This window comes from Callionymus lyra, chromosome 5 (genome assembly GCF_982586985.1).
Source record: "Callionymus lyra chromosome 5, fCalLyr1.hap1.1, whole genome shotgun sequence".
Lineage (NCBI taxonomy): Eukaryota > Metazoa > Chordata > Actinopteri > Syngnathiformes > Callionymidae > Callionymus > Callionymus lyra.
Window position 1 is genome coordinate 8,262,873 of NC_141822.1, and position 24,942 is coordinate 8,287,814.

A 24,942-nucleotide genomic window follows, 5' to 3' on the forward strand; every position below is an offset into this window, starting at 1 on the left:
GAACTGGGGTGACGAGTGAGAAGAGAGGAAAAAGGGGGGAAGGGGGTCCGAGGTTAGAGTAGCGTGCATCGGTGGGAGTGTGTCTATTGTTAAGGAGATGCCTTTTTTTTCCCCCTTCGAGGCAGGAATGGTAGCTCCGGGTCCAGCTGCCGCCGCCTGAGGTGCGGTCAACTACACCGACACAAAAGGTGAACGCCAGACCCGGTTGGCAGCCCTGGGGGGGGGGGCGATCAACAGGCATCAGAACCTCTTGGTCTTGATGTGTAAACAGTACATTGTTTCCAGTAAATTGTTTCCCATCAGAGCAACTTTGAATACGCTGACTGGTCGAGATTTTTCAACGGACTATCACCTAGAGACGGTTGGTGCCGAGTCAGCCAAAGATAAAGGTCCGAAAGAGAAGTCTGTGTTCTGACGCGTGACACAGCGATATTAACCTTGATGACGGAATGTACTGCATGTACTCCACTTCATAGCACAGAATACCTTTTTCTAAAGCCTACACTGCAGCTGACATATCAACACTTTCAGCTGTCAAGTCACAGGACTTTAAAATCTACTTGAAAGTTTGCAGAGCTCGGCATTTGGTAAGTTTTATAACCTAAATGCTACTGTTAACTATACCAGGGAGGTCATTTTTTATTACAACTCAAGGAGTACTGTACAATATTTTGCGGTCTGAGGCGCTTTAAGGGGGAGTTATACTACGAAGCCTTGGGGTGTAATACTACGAAAACAACGAGGAGTAATACAGTACTATGAAGCCACAAGGAGTCGTACTACTGAGCCTTAGGAGTATTGCCAAGGAGCTTGGAGGTGCACCTTCGTGGCTTAAAAGGTTGTGCTAAAATATTTTGACACATTTTTGAGAGCCATGTACCAAATAAAATCAGTCCAGGTCAGTGGAACCACAAACAATACAGTAGGAACACTTAATTTTGGGGGGAAATTGTAAGGTTTTATACAAAAATATGGTACTTGGAGAAAAAAAATTCAGAGAAATTTGAAAATGATACAATTTTGTGGTTTCTTTAGCTCCAGTTGGATTTAGAGTCGTTTTAAGTATCGCCATACACTTAACAGTAATACAAATATTGTCTTTGTAAAACACAGCGTACAATCGAGCAATTTTTTTTTGGCCACAACTTTTTCCTCAAACATGAAGGTCGTTTTTTCTCTTGGCCGCGATATCAAGACATGAAAAAAAGCACATGGCAGAAAAATGTGAAGTATGTTTGGATCTACACTATTGCATGTAACACGATATTAGCAATAATTCAGCTCAGAGTTTAAATGAAATAAATGTGTGAACTCATAATGCAGAGTGTTTACAAAAAGAGTCAAAGCATTGATAAGATTAATAATAATAATAACAGCCCTTTTTCATGTCAATAAACCATCCAAGTCTGCCTAATGTTTAAAGTTATTTTCCAGCATTTGTTTTAAATGTGTATGAAAACAAACAAAAAAAATAACCATTGCGAAAACCAAGCACTAAATAAAACATTTCTGATTTGTAGAAAGCAGGAATAAATAGAAGACAAACATTTGCGTCCATCCCGAGTGATTTTTGCTGAGACATCTACGGAATGCACCGATTTATTATTCATGTGTAGAAACGCTCAAGCGCACACGTTAAGTGTCGACACATGCCCGAGCTTTTTGCTCAACAGCCAGACCTTCGCTGGCAGCAGAAAATTATTCAAGCCCGGGGGTGTCCTGGGTACCTGGGTGTGGCAGGGGAGTGTTGTTTGTATGCGTTTGAATAAAAAGACGGGGGGGTTGGTGGGGGTCACCCAAATGTCTGCTGAACCAGTACACCTCCAACATCAGAGCCCAACTCTCTGGCCTTTGACCTCCAACTCCCCCCCCTGACTAAAACAAAAGAGGTTCCGGCAAACCATACATCAAACTGTCCGATCTCGTTTCCTTGAACTACACCAGCTAATAGATATTTGGAGAAACATTTCTTTACCCGTTATTCATCTGAAGCTGGGAATTGCTGAATCAATCGTCGGGAAATCCTGATAATGGGATTGCTAATGAGTCGAGGCGGACATTAAAGCCTACGTGGGTCAGTGTCAAAGTTGTCACCTTCCTGGGTGACCCCCCACAGCAGGGGATTAAGTGCCTCCCACAGGATTCAAACTAGGCTACATTGGAGTGAAGCAGACGACATGAACATTTAAAAAGGGGGGGTTTTCATGAATTCCAAAGCTCAGACATTTACCACCTACTCATCTATCAACGACCCAACACGTCTCCATGAATATGTTGAATGTATACTTAGATCTGGGTCCCTTCTTTGTGACGCCAACATTTGGGAGACCTCTCGGAAACACCAGGATCTTCTCTGAACACAGTACTGGACCGTCGCCACATCACAACCCCCGGGTTTAAAGGTTCCAAGCTTGAGCGAGAGAACTGAACTCGATGAGAAACTAAAAACAAGTGCCATCCCTGTCCAAGGTTCAAGCGCAGAACAAAGCTCCGCTTCAGACCCACCGAGTTCCCTGACCGAGTTTTCCCACCGATGTTAAGTTGATAATCGACTGTGAAAATGCTCTTAAAAGGAGGTTTTGCGTGCTTGAGCGCGAGCATGTTCTGTGTAATCACATTTGAACATGAGAATTCCATGCTTTCGCTCAATATATAGGAGAAAACATTCTCTCATAGCTTATTTTTTTTAAGAATACTGTTTACATTCAAATCAATAAAACAGCAAGATTAAGGGATTGTGTTGGCTTATGGGAAATAAATCAATACACAAAGACCACTATTGATCTATAGCTTAGCAACATTTCAGAGATTTAAAAAAACTTTAAAGACTATAGCAATATTCCTTAGCAACCCTAAGACAATCCTGAGAATTATACATTGTGTTTGTATAGACTTTTGATTGTATGCCACCTTTTTCAGTTCAAGTTTTTAAGATTTGTTTTCGTGTTCAAGACCAGACTGTCTTTTCTTGGTCTCAATGGTCAATGATCTTGGTCTTGGGTTCTGAAGCCCAGATAGTGGTCTCTGCAAGGATTATCTTAAGACTCCTATAGTCGCCATTTTATTCATTAATAATGTTGTCTTCAAAGATTGACTTTGTGTGAAGAAGGAAGGTAATGTTAATGCTGGTTATGTGACGATAACTTTTGACTTTTACTAGACTGAACCTGAACTAGACTAAAGAGTATCAATGTGCCTTAAACAAATTTAAACCAAAAAGACTAGACTTCAATTTAATAATTTGCCGAAAACAGTATTAGTGTGTACTGGACTTGGTGTGGTATCAGGCCTTGGTAGCATCTTGGTCTGGTCCGAGGCGATCTTGACTTAAAGTTTAGTTTTTGTTTGTGCGTGAGCAGCAGCAGTAAGAAGCCATAAGAGTGTATAAAAATGATTTCAAAACTTTTCTAGAGACCACAAGAGTGTAATCACTCGTTTTTTGTACCAATATTAATATGCTTTGAAAGTGTCCTTAAATACACGGAAGTAAAATCTGATGAATAGACCAGAAAACAGCCTCCTTGGTCATGAATATAAATCTCTCAAGTAGAGTAGTGTCTCTAAATACAAATTATGATTCAATAAAGCATGATGTTAAATGATAGACATCAACTTGATACACAAAGTATAATAGACTAATAACAGTATCGCTTAATAAGACATTTCCTTTGCTTGGTTTTCGACTACATATAATTGCAAAGTTGTTTTATATTAAATCGGCTTTATTTTCAAACAATTACTTTTCTGTCTTGTTTAATCAATAAATCCAACTTAATGTTGTAAATCTTCTTACAAAGGTTGAACATGTAAAAAAAAAAAAGACCCATTTATTCAGGATTAAAAGAAAACTTTTTTTCTTCAGGATCCGTTAAACCTCCTGCTACTGCCAACAAACAGGAATCTCTGGCATAGCAGTTCAAATAACAAACCCTTGGGCTTATCATATTTTCGAGTTTAGGCCACAAAGTTTCTTGCCGTTGAAGCAGCCTTAGGCCATGTTTACATAAGATGTTGATAAAGTACTTGTTCCCAGGAAAATACAATATACAAAGCGATAAAATAGGATCAACCTCTTAATAGAGACGTCTGTGAAGAAAATGTTAAAATGTGGAATATCTGACGAACAACCTCTCAACCGAGGGGGAAACTCGGTGATAGAAAAGCAGACAGAAAGCTCAGAGCCAGCAGCTTAATGATTTGTCTGCTCTGGTGAATGATCACACAGTAATATCCTGTTCTGGCTGGTTCTTTGGGCGCCCCTCGGGGGTCTGGCGAACATGAGACCGACTCTCCCAAGTTCCAGCCGAGAGCCAGTCGGAACCCATCGCATCGACAGCATCCGGGTGACGTGACCCAGGCGTAGAGGTGCGGAGTCAAAGTCAACGGCGCAGAAGAAGGACTTATTCAAGCAGCTCCGGACGGGGATGTCATGGCGGCGGAGTTTTGCTGGAGGAGCCCGGTGGCTAATTGAACCGACCCAAGAAGTGGAAAACCCATTTGGACAAGACAACAGCTGTATTTAGAAAAAGGGTAAACAGCTGGCGTGTTAGAAAACGACCCTTTAGTGAAGCAAATCAAGTGAATTATGTGAGGCGTTCCTATGAAGCAGAACCATTTCAGATACAATAATCATAATTTAATGTATTGAGCAACATTCAGCTGTATAAGAAAAGCTAGTTTTAATGCATTATGCATAAAATGTACCTGATAATAATAAAAAAATGTATTGCTTTCCTTAAATATCGGAAAAATGTCTCATCTTTAATAACATCTATTTTACAAGAAAATATCTATACCCCGATACCATATACTGTAGATATTTAACAGTAGTAGAACTTTAATACTGTACCATATACATTTAAAGAAATTGCCAATATTGACAGCGCTTGTTCATTTTTGTATTGCAATTACACTTCCGGCCACTAAATGGCAGCATTCATAAATCCCTCAAGATCAAAGGTCACTGGGGACGAGAGGATACAGTGACTCCAGCATTTTGGAAAGCAGTCATGACTTCGTCAGGAGTCATGTTGTCTGTAAATTCTGCAACACCAGAGTCAAGTACACGACAATACTAACAATACATCCTTGTTCCAATTGCCAGATTCACCATAACATCCAAGGGAAGTTGTAGCATGAAGTCACCTTCGTGTTACAACATTTTTTTTATTATTATTCTTACGAGCAGATTTTATTTTTGACCATCAACGCAGATGCAGCACCACTATCTGTTCATCTGTAAAACGTGTTTAACTACGTCGTTGGATCATGAGTAGATAAGGAAGTTCTTAGCCGAAACAATACACCTCAGCTAGGAACTCAAAAGGGCAACAAAGTTCAGCACCTGCTCAATGAATAGGATCTTGGCCACAGATATAAATTTGTCAGTATTCAGTATTCTAGGTGAGCATGTTAAACTCATTTTGGCATTTGTAACAATTTTTCTACATGTTTAAGAGGCGTTTAACCTGGTGGTGCTATATAACCTCTTAATGGTTTGCTTTCTTTCAAACACCTAATCCCATTACGGCAAAGCCCTTCCAGTAGTAATCAGAGAGGAAGCTTTATTCTTGTAAACCCTATGGGCCTTATGTATGAATTCTGGTTTAGCTTACACGGCACAAATGGATTAATGTGTTACATGGCCCTTAAAATGTCAAAAAATGCTGGTAAGCTACAAAACACCATTAACTCCAGGAGGCTTCATAACAATGCGCTTTATGTTTATGATTTGATATTCGTGTAGCTGCAAGTGTAGCAGTGAAACCCCTAGCACTGAAATAGACCCTTGTTCCTACAGGAAAATGGAATTCTATCTTTATTAAATCCCTGCCAAATCCAGGTCGGATTCAACGTTATTTGTGCATGGGTTTTTCACAAGGGAAATTCCATTAATGACACTGCATGGCAAGGAAGAGAAAATATGAATGAATGAAGTGAATATAATTTGATTATAAGAAATATATTCGGTGTGAATAAGGAGCTTTTGAACTGGAAAAACGACTTGAGTGTCAACTTGATTTTGAGCCAACCAGCCATCTGTCGTTAAGTTCAACACATGTGATCTAGATTTTTGGTGAACGGGTTGGTGAAGTGGTCCAGGTATGTTTAAGTGCTGGATATGTTTGGTCATTTATATCAGAACTTGGATTTTAAAAACAGATGAAACACTTTATGTTTACACAATTGTCAAGTTTACTTTTTATGCCAAGACAAGCTGACAGTACAGACGTACCATTAGCAGTCGTGTCGTTTTTATCTCGTGGTAAACTAAACTTGTGATCTTTTCTTACGAGTCAAGTATAAATATAGTTTCTAACTGAACCACATTTTGTTACCAATCACTCGTACAAACGCCCAGCATTAGCTGAAGAAGTATGTTGGTCCGACTCCTATCTAGCAGAAGTGATTTACGAGCTACTCGTCTCTGATCCTGGCCAGAGCCATTCTTTTCTCTAAACATATGCGTAAATCAATGACCCCGTCGTCGGTTCACCCACTATGGACGACTATTTATAGGCCTTTGCGGAGCCGGAGCACCCCTCTAAAGTTTTGGCAGCGAAAAAAAAAGAAAGAGTCCCACATAATATCAGCAAGTTGTCACAATGGCATGACAGCTTTGTGGGTCTCCTAATGGTCAGCTATGCCAATTAACGCATTGCTTTGATACGTGGCATAGCTGCAGTGGTCACAAAGCAGGGGGGGGGCACTGCTGGACACGCCAGAGGGCAGGAAAAAGGGGGGACAAAAAGCATCTCGAAAACATCCCATTAATCCCTCCAGCGCTCAAAACCTGCAGGTGAAAGGTTTACGAGCCCCAGCTGCATGCACACGACACACCTCTGGCGTCTGGACCAGACCAAACATCCCATAAAACTACAGCAAATGTCTGCTCCCGACATTAATTCCTCCCAAGAAACCGGAAGTGTTTTGGTTTTGAGCCTCGTTGATGTCACTGGCGAGAGCTCCTGATCTATGCATGCTGAAATAGGACTCACAGCGATGACTGAGGACGAGAGGATACATTGACTTCAACAACTTTTATACCGGATGTTTGGACATGTTTTGATTTCAAAACAAATGAAAGCAGTTACAGCTTCGTTAAGAGTCATGTGGTCTGTAAATACTACAACACCAGAGTCAAGTACTGGACAATACTACACATATATCCATGGTCCTATCACAAATTATCACATTAAATTGTACCTTTGCCCCTGTATTGTGACATCTATCATATTGCCAGATTCTTGCCAATACACCCACTTACTAAACACATCCGCTCCTCCAGGAACTGAAGTTGGACAAATGACCAAATCTCTTTTCAGTTCAGTTACTCTAAATACCGCCAAAATAGTATATTATTATTGTTACACCTTTAAAGCACAGCTTTCTTATATTATTATCCATCTATCCATCTATAATACTCATCTAATTTTACTTGTTTTGTTTTATTACAGAGTGGACTAACATTTTTCTACACCTGTTGAGCTCAGTTTTCTCCGATTAATATTATTATATTTCCATTATTTAACTTGTTTTGTTAAGAAAGTGTGGACCATTAAACTTCCTACTTTTGTTATACAGAGATTGATTTTAGATTCTTGTTTTGTCGTGTGTTTAATGTCAATAAAATGTTAAAATAGCAACAATACAAATGAATAAACCAACTAATATTTAAAAATAAAATCAAGATTCAAACTCATCGTGATTTATTTTTTGTTGGCATCTCTCCCAGCTCTTTGCTGAAAGCAGAAACCTCTCGGTGACCTCCAGTGCCATCTTTAAAAACTCCAATCGGACTTTTAATCTTTAAAGACATCTTAGAATCCACATGGAAGTTTCCTTTTATTTTCCAAACTTAAAAACACGGTATGTTCATCCAAAGTGTCGTCGGCGAACAACTGCGATAAAACATTTGTATAATCGTGGAGAAGAAGTAGCGAAAATATATATATATATATTTCAAAGTGAAAAAATGGCGCTTTTAAATCAAAAAGTTTGTGCTTCTTTAATCCTCGTGTTGTTCTGATGCTGCGGGAACAAGTGCAACAAGACTGAAGCTCCGCGACCCGACATCAGAAAAACGGGTCAAAATGGGTTCGTTTCTTGATGCTAGCAGAAGCTAATTCACTTTAGCATGGAAGCTAAACGAGTCAAACTCACCTTCTTGTTGTTTTTTCTTCTTCTTCTTCCTCTTGTTTCTCAGGCGGTTCGTAGATGTCGCTGCAGCTGCGGAGTGAGAAAGTTGCGAGTCCTGCTCTCAGCTCAGCATGGCGGCTGTGACCGGAGTCTGATTCAAATCTCTCCCGGCTATGATAGCAGCAGCCCGGGGAGGAGGGGGAGCCGCGGGGGGAGGAGGTGGAGGAGGGAGAGTTGAGGGGAGTTCACCTTTTTCTTTTGCATTTCTTGCTTTAATGTTCACTCTTCTCTGCATTCCTACACTGAAACCTAGTTGTACATGTACAAAACATTAAGTGTATTCCAGAATAATATTTCTTAATCATTTACTGCAATTTAAAGTATTTTCAGAAGTAAAAAAGTGCAAAGAAAGTAACTTTTAAATCTCATAAACACCGAAATGTATTCATTTTAGTAAATATTTCTATAAAGCTATACTTGCATTGAACTTTCTTTTAGTTTCAAACATTCAAGTTAAAGATTTAATTCCTTCTTTTTAAAAAAAATCACATTTCAATAAAATCTGTTACTAAATAAAGACAATATATTCCTATCTTTAAATTTGTAACAAGCTGGAAACGAAGTAAACTTAAAATCTTTGTTTTAAAAATGTATATTTTTCATTACTTGTTTTTTTTTTATCAAGATATTTTTATTGAGGTTAAACAGGCAGTGCTTATACTTCAGTACCACATACTGGTAAATACAATTTTAATAGATTGTACCAGCAACAAACAATAATAAAGACATAGATACTCATTAGAACGTCTGAGATTAACCTGTAATACTTTATATATTTTCGAAATCAAATAAAAGGACAAATCATACTCACACAGAATTGTTAAACGACAAATAAAACAACTAACAATCAAAGAAGAAAAATCAGTTTAAACCTACTTATTTTAACATTTAAGTATTTGTCACATTTAGGAGAGAATGAGTTTTAAAATGAATGATATACCCACAAATTTGCTTGTATTAAATAAAGACAGTTTAAGAAGTGAAAGTTTAAAAAGCAAGATGTTTAAATAAAGCCACATGAGGAAACTGACCTGCATTTGAAGGCGATCGATGTTGTTGAGATCAAATTCTACAGTAAAACAAACAGCTTTAAGTCAACAAAAGCATCTTTCTCTCTCCTTTTTTGCTAGCCTAGCTAACCCGAGCTAAGCTAACGCTAAATACTAAATACTAAAACAAATCAAAGGGCCACATGTCCCCGAAGTCTGAATGAATAAGACGCTCGTGAAGTTCAGAAGAAAAACAGAAACGGACATTACTCATCACTCAGGCATGAGGAGCGTTCGAAACCAATTAAAAGTATTTACTTTGTAAAGCTTATATAAGTCACTTTGTGTTTTAATAACTAAATAAAATTAAGCTCTTTAATAGTGTACAATTATCAGTTGACAATAAAAACTAAATATATTTATCGACAGTCAATACTAGTGAGATTTCAAGACATTAAAAAAAACCAGCAGTAAGTAAGTAAGTAAGTAAGTAATATTTATTTATATAGCTTTTCGAGACCAGGGTCACAAAGCGCTTAAACAATCAAAACAATAGTGAAGTATTTTGATTTATAAAGTTAAAGTTCAGAGATTTAAACTACTTTAATCAATTTAACTATTAAATTAAATGATTAAATATACACTATATATTATAGTGGTTGTTTAAAACTCAAAAGCATATCTGTTTGAAACTTAAACAGTTTTTAATACAATTTATTTAGTCATTTTTTACAAAGTAATTTATTTGAAAAAAACCTTTTTAACTGAAGCTTCCTTATATACTGCCTAACATGTGTTTTTTATTCATTAAATGAAGATACAAGACGATCTCAAGCGACCGTATGCTCTCGCTGAGAGACCTTGTTGGCAGGGGCAAGTGGGTTTGGTAGGTCACTGTTTGGGGTCAAAGGGTACGCAACATTTTGCCAAAGGAGGAGTGAATCAAAAACACAGGCAGGGCGAAGACAGTCTGACCCTTGTCTCATTGTGGAGAGGAGGGCGGTGGGTTTCCCCTTGGCCCTGCAGACTGAACACAATACCATCTTTGAGTCACATTTCTGCTGGTCTGGATGATAGCGCCCGGGTCTACCTCTGCACCTCCTCCCGTGGAAACACAAACACCCAGAAAATACACCTGAGGATCGAATATGTCGAGTCACCCCGGCAGCGTTTCTGCAAATCGTTTATTTTCATTTGGGAGCGAATCGAGGGCTCCGAGGGCGAACGCTGGCCCGAGTTAAAAGGGGACGATAAGTACCAGCTGAAATGAATCTGAAAAGCAGCTGGGTTTATCTTCACTCACCCTCTGACATGTGCTGCTGAGAGAAAACAGGTGACCTCAGGAATGCCTGCGGAAGTTTGAATCCAATACCGAAGCTCAAATTGTTTGTCGCTACTGATCTGCGTTTTAACAAAACACATGTATTATTATTATGACTCACGTCCATTTGTTTCATTTAATACCAGCGTGTATAACGTTGACTTAACCGTACTTCCACATGCTTGAATAGAGTTATTTCAATATCGCAGACTCACAACCTGTCGGGACACAGACACGCGCACACAAAGGACAAGGAAGTAATATAGTAAGGTGTAGATTTCCAGTCTAAGTATATGATCTTCATACCACAAGTTGGATATATTTAGAGCCTCTTTGCTGGTGTATCCATGTGACGCAGCAGACCGCAATTATTCGGGAACACCGGGAGGTCCAAGTCTCATCTGCGAGCGGTCATGAGGAGGGCTTCGGGGACAAGATTAATGCGGGGGTCAAAGGTCAGGGCTAACAGTCGGCTTGAATTAATGGAACCTCCGGTGAGTTTTGAGGCCATTGCGAGATTATTTTCACACGCTGAGAATCACAGAGCGGGAGAATCAATGCATGACATGCATGAGAAAATAAGGGAAATATATTGTATTTAATTCACATTTACAGTGTTTTCTGTCTTCCTTTTATTAAAATATAGTCAGTGAGGAAACTTCAAAACAAAACCTTAAAATGTTGAAATTTCTCACCCCTCAAGTTTAAACTCAACAAATCAAATCTGAAAAGATAATGTATATTAAATATAAGCTTGTCACCTTAATACATTCCTGTTGATGTTTCACAGGATATTGCTCGTTCTTTCAAGTAAGGAAGTATCAATCCATGAGAAGAAAAGAGTCAGTGTTAAAAGGCAGCACCACCTAGTGTCAAATTATGGTGTTACAACAATTTACCCACTAATGATTTATTGATAGATATAACAATATAAATCCCTTATATTGGAGCGAATGAAAGTTTGTTGAACATGCCTTTTTATTTTTAGAACCTCTGTAAAAAGGTTGCCTTAATAATATAGCACCAATAATTCGCAAAACAGCGTGCAAGGGAATTAAAAGGTCATTTTAAATAACTTTATTATAGAGTTGTATCAATCAAATGATGTAAGAGATCATATAAGATTCGTTCTTTCCACAGAAAGTTCAGAAAAAATATTTAAATAAACGCACATTGGATTAAACATATAGTAAACATATATAACAAATATTATATGCAAACAAAAAGTTAAATATACTATTAAACTAATAATAAATAAATTGAATATTCATGAACATAACAATAACAGTAAAAATACACGCAGACAGTTCACCTTTTAACCTTGTCTCTGACAACAATGTGGTGTTTTTTGTTCTTAAAAAATGATACAGTCTATTCAATGAATTGCTTAAATCGTAAATTGGTCATAAAAACAAAATAACTAATAAATTAGTCCATAATGTTTGGGGAAAAACTTAAAGGAATTATACATACAATTTGGATAAGTTAAAAAACGTTTTTATTTTACACAAATCATTTTCAGAGGAAATTACACTGACGACATTATGTTATAATGTAAATTCCCTTTACTTATTATTATTATTTATTTATTATTATTTATTTATTTATTTATTTATTTATTTATTTATTTATTTATTTATTTATTATTATTATTATTATTATTATTATTATTATTATTATTATTATTATTATTATTATTTACTCAGTATATTAATTGTAATTTGATTTAAAACAAATTAAAACATTATAAAATGTTATACGTAGTAAAAAATAAACTATATTTTAGCACTAACGTAAAAACCTTTGTGAGGCGGGCAAAACGCTCCGAGAACCAATCGCGTTGCCGTCCTTCGTCACATGTGTCCGTTCAACCAATAGGATTTGTGAGATTATCTTTTTTGCCGCACCCAAGTGGGATGGCGGTGGAGGGGCGGAGTCGGGCGGAGAGCAGCAGAGATAAACTCCGGAGCCTCCAGGATCCCAATAAAAAAAAATAGTGGAAACCGTGGTTCCGGTCGTGCTGACTTTTAAACACTTTAATCGCGACAACAACAGAGGGTAAGAGCAACAAATACACACATTATTTGCAACGTTAGCTTCTGGTTTTAACTGCACCGTGTGTTAAAGTGAGCGAGGCTACCACTGTTGTGCTAACGTGTCGAAGCTAGTCTTGTGTTTTTCAACACGTTCCAAAGCATTTTAGGAGAATTTTAGTGTTTTTTTTTTAAAGCACACACACCTCTTTTCGGACGGTTTCCGGTGAGGAACAACAACAACACGCTAGCTTCATGTGCATGTTCGCCTCAGGTATCCTCGGAGCAGGCCCCGTTATTTTTGCTCTTCTTTTAGCTCCTCTTTTGCTTTTCTGACTCCATTTTATATTCTCTTGGATGAAGAGAAGTTTTTTTCGATCAGGGTGTGTTTTTCTTCTTCTGGAGCTGGCAATGATGGAGCAGTTTCCTGTTCGCCACACGGCGTCATGTCCTGCATAACAACAACTATACTTTAGCAAATAATCACTTTACTATTGTAGTTTATTTGCCATGTTTTTGTTGTAATTCATTTCAAACCACCATTGATAAATACGTGTGGAACATATGTTATTCAATCACAAAGTAAATTGAGCAAATCTAAAATACATTTGACTTTTTTTCCCCCAATATTAATTGATAATCTTTTATCCATTCCTGTACATCTATTTTTAAAATAATTATTAATGACCTAAATCTACAATTAAAGACGGATTCAATTTTTTTCGTCGCATCCAGAAAGTCCTTATCATTTAGTGACCACAACTGAGTACTGCTAAAGTTTTTGTCATTAAAAAGGGCCAAACCCATATCCATTTTACCCAAAGACATTTCCATTACTCTTATTTTATTTAAGGAATTCAATCACTCTTTAGAACCAGAGCATGAATAATCCTTGGAGAAAATGGATCCAGATGGTAATATTCGGTTTCTTGTCCCATCTTAAACTTTTGTTTTGGGGTTATTCGCCAGATCACATTAGCTCGGGAGATAAAAAGGTAAAATAATACAGATTATTTGTGTTAATTTAAGATCCATTCATCCATCATTACCAGGGTTGTAAAAAAAATCTAAACATTAATACCCTTGTATTCGAAATATTGTTTTCCATTTATCAATATTAAACAGTACTGTATTACTGTTTTTATAGAACGACGCATGACGCTCACATTTGATTGATTTAGCTTCTTTGTGAAATGAATGTATAGATCCCTCTTTGTAACTCCAGAAATCTGATGTTAAACATGTAACAATATTTTGTGTTTACTATGCTATGATAGTTTTATTCCAATTAAATTCTTTAACGTAAACCCAATGTATTCTTGACTAAAAGAGTCTCTTGATATATCGAAGTACATCTTGGGTCTGTATCGCTGGATTCCTGCCAATACACACCCATAATATTTGCATGGAGGGTCATGCTGTGGAGTTATTAGCCGGGGCAATCATCTATGAAAGTGTACCGAGGCATCAAGCTGAAAACAAGCTCTTCAATGTATACTAGTTCTGCCCCGAGTTCTCTTCTTGTTTCTCTGAACTCCTAAAAATAAAAGCAGAAACATTGCAAGCATGTTTGCACAAGGGTGGGCGTGATTGCTTCGTACACTTAACAAGGCTCTCACCACTTAACTCCCCTTTACTCATTACCCGTGTGGGTTTACTGTTGTAATTCAATGATTCCTTTCTCATGTTCTGGACCATGATGAAGTTGTTTTTGCACATAGAAGTTTAGTTTTTTTTGGCCATAAGCCGTTGTAGAATGACTGCCATGGTGCTTGGTTCTGTTTTCTATTGCTAATTTTGGGTGTTATTTAATTGAATTCTTTGATTCTGTACTGACACAACATAAAACCTTTGTGTTTACAACAATAGCAGTATGAGTTTCTGATTCAGATGAAGATTATTTAACTTATTTTTCTTGTTGAAAAGCAGTGAATTATCACAATATTTTGGCTCTATATATATATTATTCTCTATGATAAAGAATCATAAAAGAAGATCGTAATTCATTTCTGTTCCTTCTTAATGCCAGGATGTAATAAAACCAGGTGAAATGATACTGTTGTTTAACAGCATTTAATGTAAAAGTTTTTTGGTTTTTTTAAACTTTCTGTTCATTGAAATCTGGACATCAAAATCTAATCTGTTGCTGTATTTGATCGACACCCACAGTGAGCCAAACCCCCCCCATCCCCCCTTTTCATCTACTGGATGCTGAAAGTGGATTAGCGAAGCAATACTGTCAAGATGAATTTTGGTAGCTTGCACGATGGGAGACGGCAACGACTAGACTCTCCGTTAAAGGAATGAAACTCGGACGAAAAACGGCTTAGTGTTGTCGGTCTGGCTTTGTGTCGCCACCTTTGACACACGCGCACATATCTACACTCTTCATACGAAGATGTGTGTTTGCTTTACTCCCACTCCCCGACACCCACGCTCGGCTGCAGTGTACTTGGAAATGTGTTTCTCTTTTTAAAAAGACCAAAAAAAACCATTGCCTTGATTTAATTTTCTCCTTCATATGGGATCACTTAAACATTCCTGCCCCTTTAGGTTCAGTAGGAGAAACGATGATGTATATGACATTATTATGTTGATACGGTCCAATCTTACGTCATCAGAACGTTCACACACACACACACACACACACACACACACACACACACACACACACACACACACACACACACACACACATACTGTTTCATACAACAGCTGATGTGACTCACTGTTGTCCTTTCCCTACACAACTTTGAAACATATAAACATGGGAGACAAGTCAGAGTTACGTAGAGTCTTGTACTTTCATGTGTGTCTGATGGATTATTTGACCAGTTGCTCGCAAGTTCATACTCTTAAGCGTTAGTTGTTTGTCCTCACATTCAAAAAATAAATGCAATGATCACATATTTTTTGCGGATGAAACTGCCCGTCGAATTAAATGTCATTGTAGCCCAGTAGGGCTGTGTATTTGCAAGAATCGGGCAATACGACGGTATTGAGATACATTTGTGACGATACCATGTATTACGATATTGTAGGAAAAAAAACATTGTTTCTCTGGATTTTACAGTAAAGAAATGAGCAAATACTTTCTCTAATCTAATGTGAAATAGTTTGTAGGAAAGTTATTCTCAAAATATCAACACTAAATGATAGATGGATGGATGGATGGATGGATAAACTTTATTGAACCCTCTGGAGAAATATAAACTTGTATTAACAATGAAGAGCATTAACAAACTGGAGCAAAATGCAATATCCAGTAACTGTCAGTTTAATTCTTTAACTATTGAAACCCCTTTTATATGGCTTTTAACCTAGTTTATCATTTATTTTTCTGTCCTAAAAAGTATTTGCTCTTTTTTGAAAAGAAAATAAACTTTTAAGCATTTTGTACGTACTACTTTTTCCCCTTTCTGTACAGCGTTGTTGTTTGCAAATGGATCTTATTTACATAGCACTTTTCTATTCTTATTCAGCAGCCAGAGCACTTAACACTAATTTACACTTTCACCCATTCACACACACAATCTTACACTGATGGGAGTAGGCTGCGATGCAGGCGTAAACAGGGTAAAGTGAGTCTTGCTCAGGGACACGACATCACAATCTCGTCCTTGGATTGAACCCACAACTTCTCAGGCCACGAGCCAACAACTCTACCATCTGAGCTATGACGCCCTTAAAATAAATATATATATATATATATATATATATATATATATATGTGTGTGTGTGTATATGGTTTACCTCATCGGATCTTTACTTCACTTGAGATCCAGAAACGTGTAACATTCATAAATAAAGATATTTTCCTTTATATTTATCACTTTAAAATAAACTTTATTAAGCCTTTCTTGCACGAATGGCAAACCATTCATTTTCAAGGTTTTTTCCATGTGTTAATATTAACACAACGGCAGCTTCATAGTTGCTAGCGTTGAACCTCCATTTAATTCCGTTAACCACTGTAATTTAGACTCGCGTGTTCACTTACTGCTCTGTTCTTCATACCAGCTTCTACACACAACCTTGAGTTGGAACAGTGTCCATATGACACCATAGGCATTCCTATCAGTTAAACATGACACACACTCACGACCAGTTGCTGTTGGATTCTTTCTCCAGTAATGCCTGGCATCTCTGAGCCTAGGAGTGAGTATTTCTGTTGCCATACTGAACCTTGAAATGTACAGTAGTTTAACTTGATGCTGCCTTCATGGTAGAGTTTGTTGGCGAGAATATGTTAAAACGATAACGTATCCCGATTACAGAGGTATCGATACAACTTATAGTATACTGTAGGAACAAGGATATATTTGTTGTATTGTTCAAGTACTTGACTCTGGTAAATTCTACACGTTTATTCCGCAATGATCCTGCGGAGTTGTAACTTTTTTCAAACCTAAATATGTCCTAAATCATCTTCAAAAGTTTCTGTATACGACTGTATCCTCTCGTCCTTGGTCATCGCCAGGATCTTTGCAGAATTCCATAAACTGAGGTCGTAACGGGTGCTGCCATCTAGTGGCCAGAAGTTTGATTGCAACACAAAACTAACATCGTCAACATTTGTGTGACGCTTTGATGTGTGTGTATTTTTACACAATAATGCAATGTTTAAGTGTATCGATATTATCTTGCAATCCTACTAGACGGCAGCAGTAAATGAGTCTGTTCATATTGATCAGTGGTCGTTCTACTCCAGAGCTGTCACTCATGGCACTTTGCATCCCCTTTGATCCCATTAGACATTGGATTTTAGCAACTGTACAGTCGCCACTTCCTCTCTGTACAATATCAGCTGTTTAGGGAATATAACAAATCTGAATTGGTTACTGCTCTTTGGTCAATGGTTAATACCAATCAAATCTATCAATACACTTGATTATCTTAATATCGTTTTTCATGATACGTTATTTATATTCAACGGTACTGTATCTATTTATTTATTCATTTTTTCAAATCAATGAGTGGATTTTAAGCATTTAACGACATTGTGGGATTATTGTGCTGAGCTTGTTTTCCTGCAATTCAATTCTAAAATAAATCAAATCTATCGTTCTTCCTACAGTATCGCGACATCGCAATATATCGTGTCGTGGCACTGTATCGTGATGCATATAGTATCGCCTGTTCTTGCCAATACACACCCCTATAGTAACTTAAAAACTTCTTAACTAATTCTGCAGCAAAGATTATGTTTGAACTTGGAAGAGATACTGTAGCTTTAATGTAAAACTGCCAAAATACCTACATATAACTTAAAATGTATCTGGTTTCCCCTGTTTATCGGCCGTCTAAAGTCTCTAAATTAAGTTTCTCTAGTGGACTGGAATGTTCTAAATCCATTGTTTGGACTGTCACGACTGTACCTCCAGGAATGAATGTTCCCACAAGTTTCCTCCGTGTGATGGTGGCCTTACAGCTGGTCTTACGTAACCCAGATCTCAAAAGATCGTCTTGTGTGTTTCCATGGTAATGTTTGGTTTCCATGGCGACGGCGCCCTTCACAGGAGTGGAGGCTGTGTTGAAGCCCATGTGCGTACATTTTTTCGGCGGAGAAGATGAATCGAGGGGTCCGGTGTCGAGGCGGGGGCGTCGGCGATTGTAAAACCTCACAGTAGTTTCCCTGCAACGTTTTCCCAGCTTCGTAACATAAACTCCACTCTGTGTTCAAGAGAATGCTGGACATGGAACGTGATCAAATGGTTAATTTATCGTGAACGACAAAATATCATATAAAATATTACAAAAATACAACTTTTTAAAGCTGATTCTTCAAGTTGTACTTCAAAATGAAACTCTTGGTTCTATAGGGTTCCAAATAAATCATGAACTTCAGTTATTTAATTTTTATATAGATAGATGGATACTTTATTGATTCACCAAAAGGAGAAATAATTTGGTCCTGTAGCAATAACACATCCATAATTACATCTAAAGACAATCAAATAAATACAATCCATACAATAAATACACACATACTTTAATGTACCAGTCACCTATTTCATCGTGTTTTATTTATCTTTATTTAATTAAATATGACGAGGGAATCTGATGCATATCTTGACTGTAAAAACGGGTATAATTATTGCTGATGTTGTACAATGACAATAAAAGGTTTCTGATTCTGGGAACATTTCAAACTATCAACTGAACTAGTTGATTTTAAAATTGGTGAACTGAAGTTTCAACTAGTTCACATAGAAAGTAAACTTTCCCAACAATGTTGACGACTCTATTTAATGTCATTTAAAATCATTTTTAGTTTTCCTTCAATTCACTTCCTTGTTTATTCATTACAAGTTGATTAAACTAAAAAGAATATTATTTTTTACTTATTTATTTTGCATTTAAAAGCTGCAACCTTTTGATGGTCGTCTTCAGAGAAGCCTGATTGAAATGTACACTAAAATGGTATTATCGATGAACATAACAACTGTTTTATGGCAGCCCTTATTCATAAATGTGCATAAAAAATATGCTTTAGGCTAAAAGATTTGATTTTTATTTTGTATTATTAGTTTTATTTGGGTAAGAACTTTACAGAAATAACATAACACTATCTTGAAGACCAGGCCTGCATATTATGATAAAATTAAAAGATCTGAACTGATCACAAAGATTGATTTGAGTTAAATATCTTAACTTTTTTATCTGTAAAATAACACTGCAAAAAACAATTCTAATGGCCAAAATATATAAAAAATAAAAACAAAAAAATCACACAAATTAGAGTTGCAAAAATCACAGTGTCCGAATTTTAAAAGTAGCTAAATATTGTATTACTATGTTGGTTTGAAATGGAAAATAATTTGTAGGAATAAAAGTTAATTTTGAATATTTATTTAGGTTTTGAAATGGATAATCATATGTCATTTAATAAACTGTTTTATTTAGCTTTGATGTCGCAGAAAAACAGATTAAACTCTTATTTACTATATTTTAAAAGCCATTATTCCACTCGGCTCGTCTCACTTTCGCTGCTTGAACAACGTTATGTTTTTGTAGAGCAACATGACTAAAGCTACTTTGGCTTTCCTATGACAAGTCGTCTCTCACTTGTGCTGCTTGAACAACGTTATGTTTCTGTAGAGCAACATGACTAAAGCTACTTTGGCTCTCCTACGACGAGTCAGCTCTGGCTCACCAGCTGCAGATTCTCACTCTGACGTATAACAAAATCATCCCAAAGGGAAGATGTGACTCTGTCATGCAGAATAAGGATCAAACTGAGGCTTTAGCTTCTGTTAGATGGTTCGGCTCGGCCTCGTATGAAGATGTTCAGGGACGTGTTCACAGATGTTTGAATGTGTATTGTCTTCATGTGTTATTTCTTTCTCAATTCCCTTTTTTATTTGTAAACAATCTTTGCTAATGTTGAATTTTGAATCTGAATCCAAGTTTGTCTTTTATTATTTACACATGACAAGTTTGTATATATGATGGTGTGTTATTGTTGAGACTATAGTGCATTTGTGGCGAGTCCTGTCGTGTTGGTGACAGTAAACAAATCTTGTGACGCATCCGTCGTGTCTCAGGCTATTGGAATAAATGTCAGCCTCTTACAACATTGTCCTGATCCAAGACAAACCCTTTACCTTCTTTTAAATGAAGAAATACAATCAAGCAGTGATGTGTGTTAGTGATATTTGTATTCAATTTCATTGCTGTTGTGATTTTAGGCCTCATAAATCTGTATTATTATCTATTTTAAACACGTTATTTTCAGTTTTGTGTCGGACCATTAGTGTAATGTTGATAATCTTGGAATATTTTTTAGTTTTATGAGCTACATTTTCTTAAATAAATGTATTTATTTTTGGTTTATGTTAAATAATTATCTACCTTGTCTGAGAGTATACTCAAATATTTAAACAATTTCAATACAGTTCTATCGCTATCTATCTATCATCTATTTTCGTTGATTACACAAACATATTAAAATGACAATAAAAAACTGAACAATGCTGTATAAAAACAGTGCACCATTTATGGGAACATATGGTGTTATATAAATAAGGAGCAAATCTTTTTTTTTTGTTAAATATCCTACCATCTAAAATAGTGGTGTTGGAGAATATCGATACGGTTTATCGCAGTATTTTATCTTCAAGATACTGTATCAATATTCTACGACAGTCTATCAATTAAAAAATAAATAATTAATGTTAATTTTTCTTTAGGACATCAATGACATATCATTGGGAAATTTGCTTTTTGCTGGTAGCCAATACATTTTTTAATTATTCCCCTTTGAGGATGTGCTAGATGTTTTTTTTAAAAGGGGTCAAAGGTCAAGCTAAATAAGCTCCTTGGCAGGTGTATGTGCTGTCTTAGTGTTTTCCTGTTTCTTGCTAATGGAATCGATGTACACTGGTTTTGCCCAAATATTGGCAATATATGTTTGTTTTTTTTGTGTCCAATGTCTTGTTGTGCGTTTGTGGTTGTGCGTTGCAATGGCCGCTTATGTGGATCAACTGTATTGATGCTTCACTGTGGCGTGACCTCGAATACACACATTATCACGATCGGCTTCTGCGTACTTCTCTATGTTCAACAACTATTGTCCCTGACTCGCTTTCTAGTCTCGCAGCATCTTGTTATAAATGTCCAAGAGACCGATCGGTCAAAAACACTTTTGCTATTTTTACTTCCCTGGTGTGGTGATGCTCTTCCTGCTAATGCTTCTGTAGAAATCAATCAAACCTTTTATGTGCAGGAAGTGGATCGTCTCTGTATCTGCTCTTGTTCGTCCTCTTCTCTGAGAGACGATGACTTTTGTTCATTGAGGACTCATTTATATTTGTTGTACTGACTTATTTAAAAAAGTTATGTGTAAATGTTAATCCCCTGAAAATAATTAGAATTAGATTTCACTCTTTCAAATTAGAGTTATGGAACTGTATCTTAAATACCTTGAATTCAAGTTACATATTATTACATAAACATTTTTTTTTTTAACTTATAGACTATTTTATAACTTAGACATTATTACAGTTTAACGGCTGACCTAACAAGCATCAACTTGTTTAAATTATAAATAATAAAATAAGATAAGTTATGAATAAAATGCAAAATAAGGCCTTTGTAGACTAGATTCCTTTGTTAATTTTACATTATTTGGTTGTGTATTTCTTTTTATATTTGGGCCATATTCCCCCATTGGAGAAGTTTTCTACCGCTATCTTAATCGATACCTAAAGTGTTTCGATAAATTATATTAAATGAATTGTTTGAAATATTTAAGAATACAGTTAACAGTCATATCCAATTCTAAAGTTTGTCTTTTTATATTTTCCTGTTTTTCCTTCAGTGTAGAATAATATATTACAAAAGTATTTGATTGTTTCAGGTCATTTATTTAGTAACATAAATATGAACCAATAGTTGTAGTATTTCAATCGGTTGTTTTGACTTGATCATTGAAATATATCATGGCATCATCAGAAAACAAGCATTTGTTATTGATAGTTATTCCTTTTACTGCTCACTTAATACTATATTTTATATTCTTTTAATGTTAACTTGTGTTTGACGACCCCATATAAAGCTGCAGGAACATTATTTAATACAATTATCAGATCAGTTTGTAGAGATGTTGCTGAAGGAACATAAGTGATAAAACAAATGTTTCTTGTTCTACTGGCCTGAGGATCCTTCTGTACTTGTTAACATCCAAGCTTCATAAGTGCACATGACCAGTGGCCATTTTGTCCTGCAAGATCTTCACCATCGTGTCGTTCCCCCTCTGACCTCAGGTCTGCCCAGGATGAACGGCGACTCAGGCGCCGGTGTGGTGACGGCCCACCCCCCCACCGCAGCCCCCCACAAGGAGCGCTACTTCGACCGGGTCGACGAGAGCAGCCCCGAGTACCAGCGCGAGAGGAACATGGCGCCCGACCTGCGGCAGGACTTCAACATGATGGAGCAGAAGAAGCGCGTGTCCATGATCCTGCAGAGTCCGGTCAGTGCTGGAGTCGGAGGGTGAACTTCTGACACCGCAGTTTGTGAATCAAGTTTAGTGTAAATAGTTTGGCATGTCGTACATCCCATGATGCAGCTGGTTCGGTCCAAATCAATGATGTGTTTGTTCAGAACACAGGTCGTCACTGTTTACATCATATGCTTAAGTGCTCAAGTGCTTAAGAGAGCGTCAGGTCAAGTTGCTTTTAACAACATTTAACATCTGTGCTACACAATTATTCAGAATGTTTTAACAATAGAACAAAAGTCACGTGTGGATTAGACGATAATGACAGTTATTAAAAGGTCTGGTTCAGTTACTTCAAACCTATTTACACACATGTTGACATTTAACTATTTCAGTTTAGTATATTTAGTGACGTCAAGAGATTAAGATGGTATAATTTATTATGCAATTAGTTGATGTAGTTAATCTATGTTTTAATCTCAACTGAAAATTCCGGAGAAATTGCCTTGAAATATCATTTAAATGTACTTTTCTGTCGGGTATAAAAAATGTATACATAACAAACATTATTATTGTGTTGACCTGATTGATTAATTGTTATTTTTAATAATCTATTTCAAAAATATTGGTTGAATTTGTTTGATTTGAATAAGTGTAAAAAAAAAAACCATTGGAATTTAGAGTTTGAGTTCAATCATTAAAAACAATCAATATATTATACAAACATTTTTATATTTATATTGAATGTAAATGACAATAAATAACAACAGCATTTAATTCAGAAAATATATTTTTTAATTATTGAAATGTGTAAAAAAAAAAGAAGAAAAAAGTTATTAATTTGCAAAACAACAAACTTATTTAAGTTCAATTATTATTAAAAAAAAAAAATAATTTAAAATTTGGATGCAGAAATGTATTAATTTATTTATTCCAAATAAAAGATTTGAACGCACACTTTAAATAAAAACCAAAACAAATCTAACAATTCAATATTGTGATGGAACTTGTATACTTTCATACATCTGGTCTTTATAAGTTAAATTAATATCAAGTACTATATGATTTACCATCAATGACTAACCAACGCCAATAAATTAGATTTTTGAGCTAAAAATATGTTTAATTAACCATCACTAGTTATTATTCTAATTAATTAAATTCAATTAATGCGACAATTTGACCATCCATATTTACGATGATGTCCTTCACCTTGTTCTTTATTCGTTCTTTATTGTAAAGTGAAGTAAGAATATTTACCTTTTTTTTTTCTTCCCATCCCTGTGCTATTTTTGCCAAAAAAGGCGTTCTGTGACGAGCTGGAAACCATGATCCAGGATCAGCTGAAGAAGGGGAAGACGCCCACGAGCCTGCTGGCGCTGCAGCAGATTGCTGACTTCATGACCACTAGCATGCCTTCCATGTATCCAGCTGCTCCGCAGGGAGGGATGGCAGCGCTCAACATGAGTGAGTAGAACCAACTCCATCATCTCCAGCACTTGATTTTCTACTTTTGTTCTGAGCGACCGTACGTTACATTTGGACCCTCTCGGAAAAATATCTTCCCCGCTTCTGCTCGACCTTTCCTGAGTCTCTGCCGTTCGACGGACGGATCTAACGCTCTGCCGCCCGACAGGTTTGGGGATGGTGACCCCCGTCAACGACCTGCGGGGCTCGGACTCCATCTCCTACGACAAGGGCGAGAAGCTGCTGCGCTGCAAACTGGCCGCGTTCTACCGACTCACCGACCTGTTCGGCTGGTCCCAGCTCATCTACAACCATCTATCCGTGAGACACACTTGAATTTACATCCATGTTTTGTTGGATCTGGACATTTTTAACCTGAACATTTTCACATAAAACCAAACACACCAGGGAAATCAAAACCAGCAATAAAAACTAAATGGAAAAAAATACAATGGAAGTATACACACGTATGTGCTAAAAACAAAATCCTCACACAAGTCGTTGCTGTGTAAACATGGTCCATTTCATCCATTTGTATATACATTTATCTTCTTGTATTTTCCATTTCAAATCCATATAATACAGTCCATTCATCAACCAAAGGTGATTGTATCTTTTGGCATTTTCTCTACATTTATCTTGTATATATTATATATAAATTAGGTTTTTTAAATGCTGGCAATAGTATTTTAATTTTTAATAATAAACATAATGTACGATATTTAAATGATATGATATAACAAAGACTGTGAAGTTGAATATAATTACCAAATATATTTTCAATAACTTCATGCACATCCTTTTTAATATTGTAAAATAATATTGATCTACATTGACATCTGTAAAACTGCTCCAACATAGTTGTTCAGGTGACGGTACTTCAAATATAATTAGACTCTTTATTGCACCAAAAATGATGTTTCCTCCAGATACAGGAAGTTGTGTAGATTGTTGCCAAATATGAATTCACTCTTCTTGAGAAACAATGATAGG

General features: G+C 36.5%; 2 protein-coding genes across 12 annotated transcripts in view; one reads left to right on the plus strand and one right to left on the minus strand.

Annotated features, from left to right (window-relative positions):
* The window catches only part of sema4d (sema domain, immunoglobulin domain (Ig), transmembrane domain (TM) and short cytoplasmic domain, (semaphorin) 4D), a 49,915-nt gene extending 41,627 nt beyond the window's left edge, over positions 1 to 8,288 (minus strand). For both annotated transcript variants that reach the window (XM_087790693.1, XM_087790696.1), the window contains exon 1: positions 8,164 to 8,288. The gene's annotated coding sequence lies outside the window, so the exon portion shown is untranslated. The remainder of the gene's footprint in view (positions 1 to 8,163) is intronic.
* A 4,140-nt stretch (positions 8,289 to 12,428) lies between these two features.
* add1 (adducin 1 (alpha)) overlaps positions 12,429 to 24,942 on the plus strand; it is a 31,232-nt gene continuing 18,718 nt past the window's right edge. For all 10 annotated transcript variants that reach the window (XR_015711318.1, XM_087790708.1, XM_087790699.1 and 7 more), the window contains exons 1-4: positions 12,429 to 12,567; positions 22,310 to 22,515; positions 23,787 to 23,949; positions 24,119 to 24,270. Coding sequence is in view for 9 of the 10 variants with exons in the window: in XM_087790708.1 (XP_087646834.1) it covers positions 22,321 to 22,515; positions 23,787 to 23,949; positions 24,119 to 24,270 (510 nt within the window). In the remaining variant the exon portion in view is untranslated. The remainder of the gene's footprint in view (positions 12,568 to 22,309; positions 22,516 to 23,786; positions 23,950 to 24,118; positions 24,271 to 24,942) is intronic.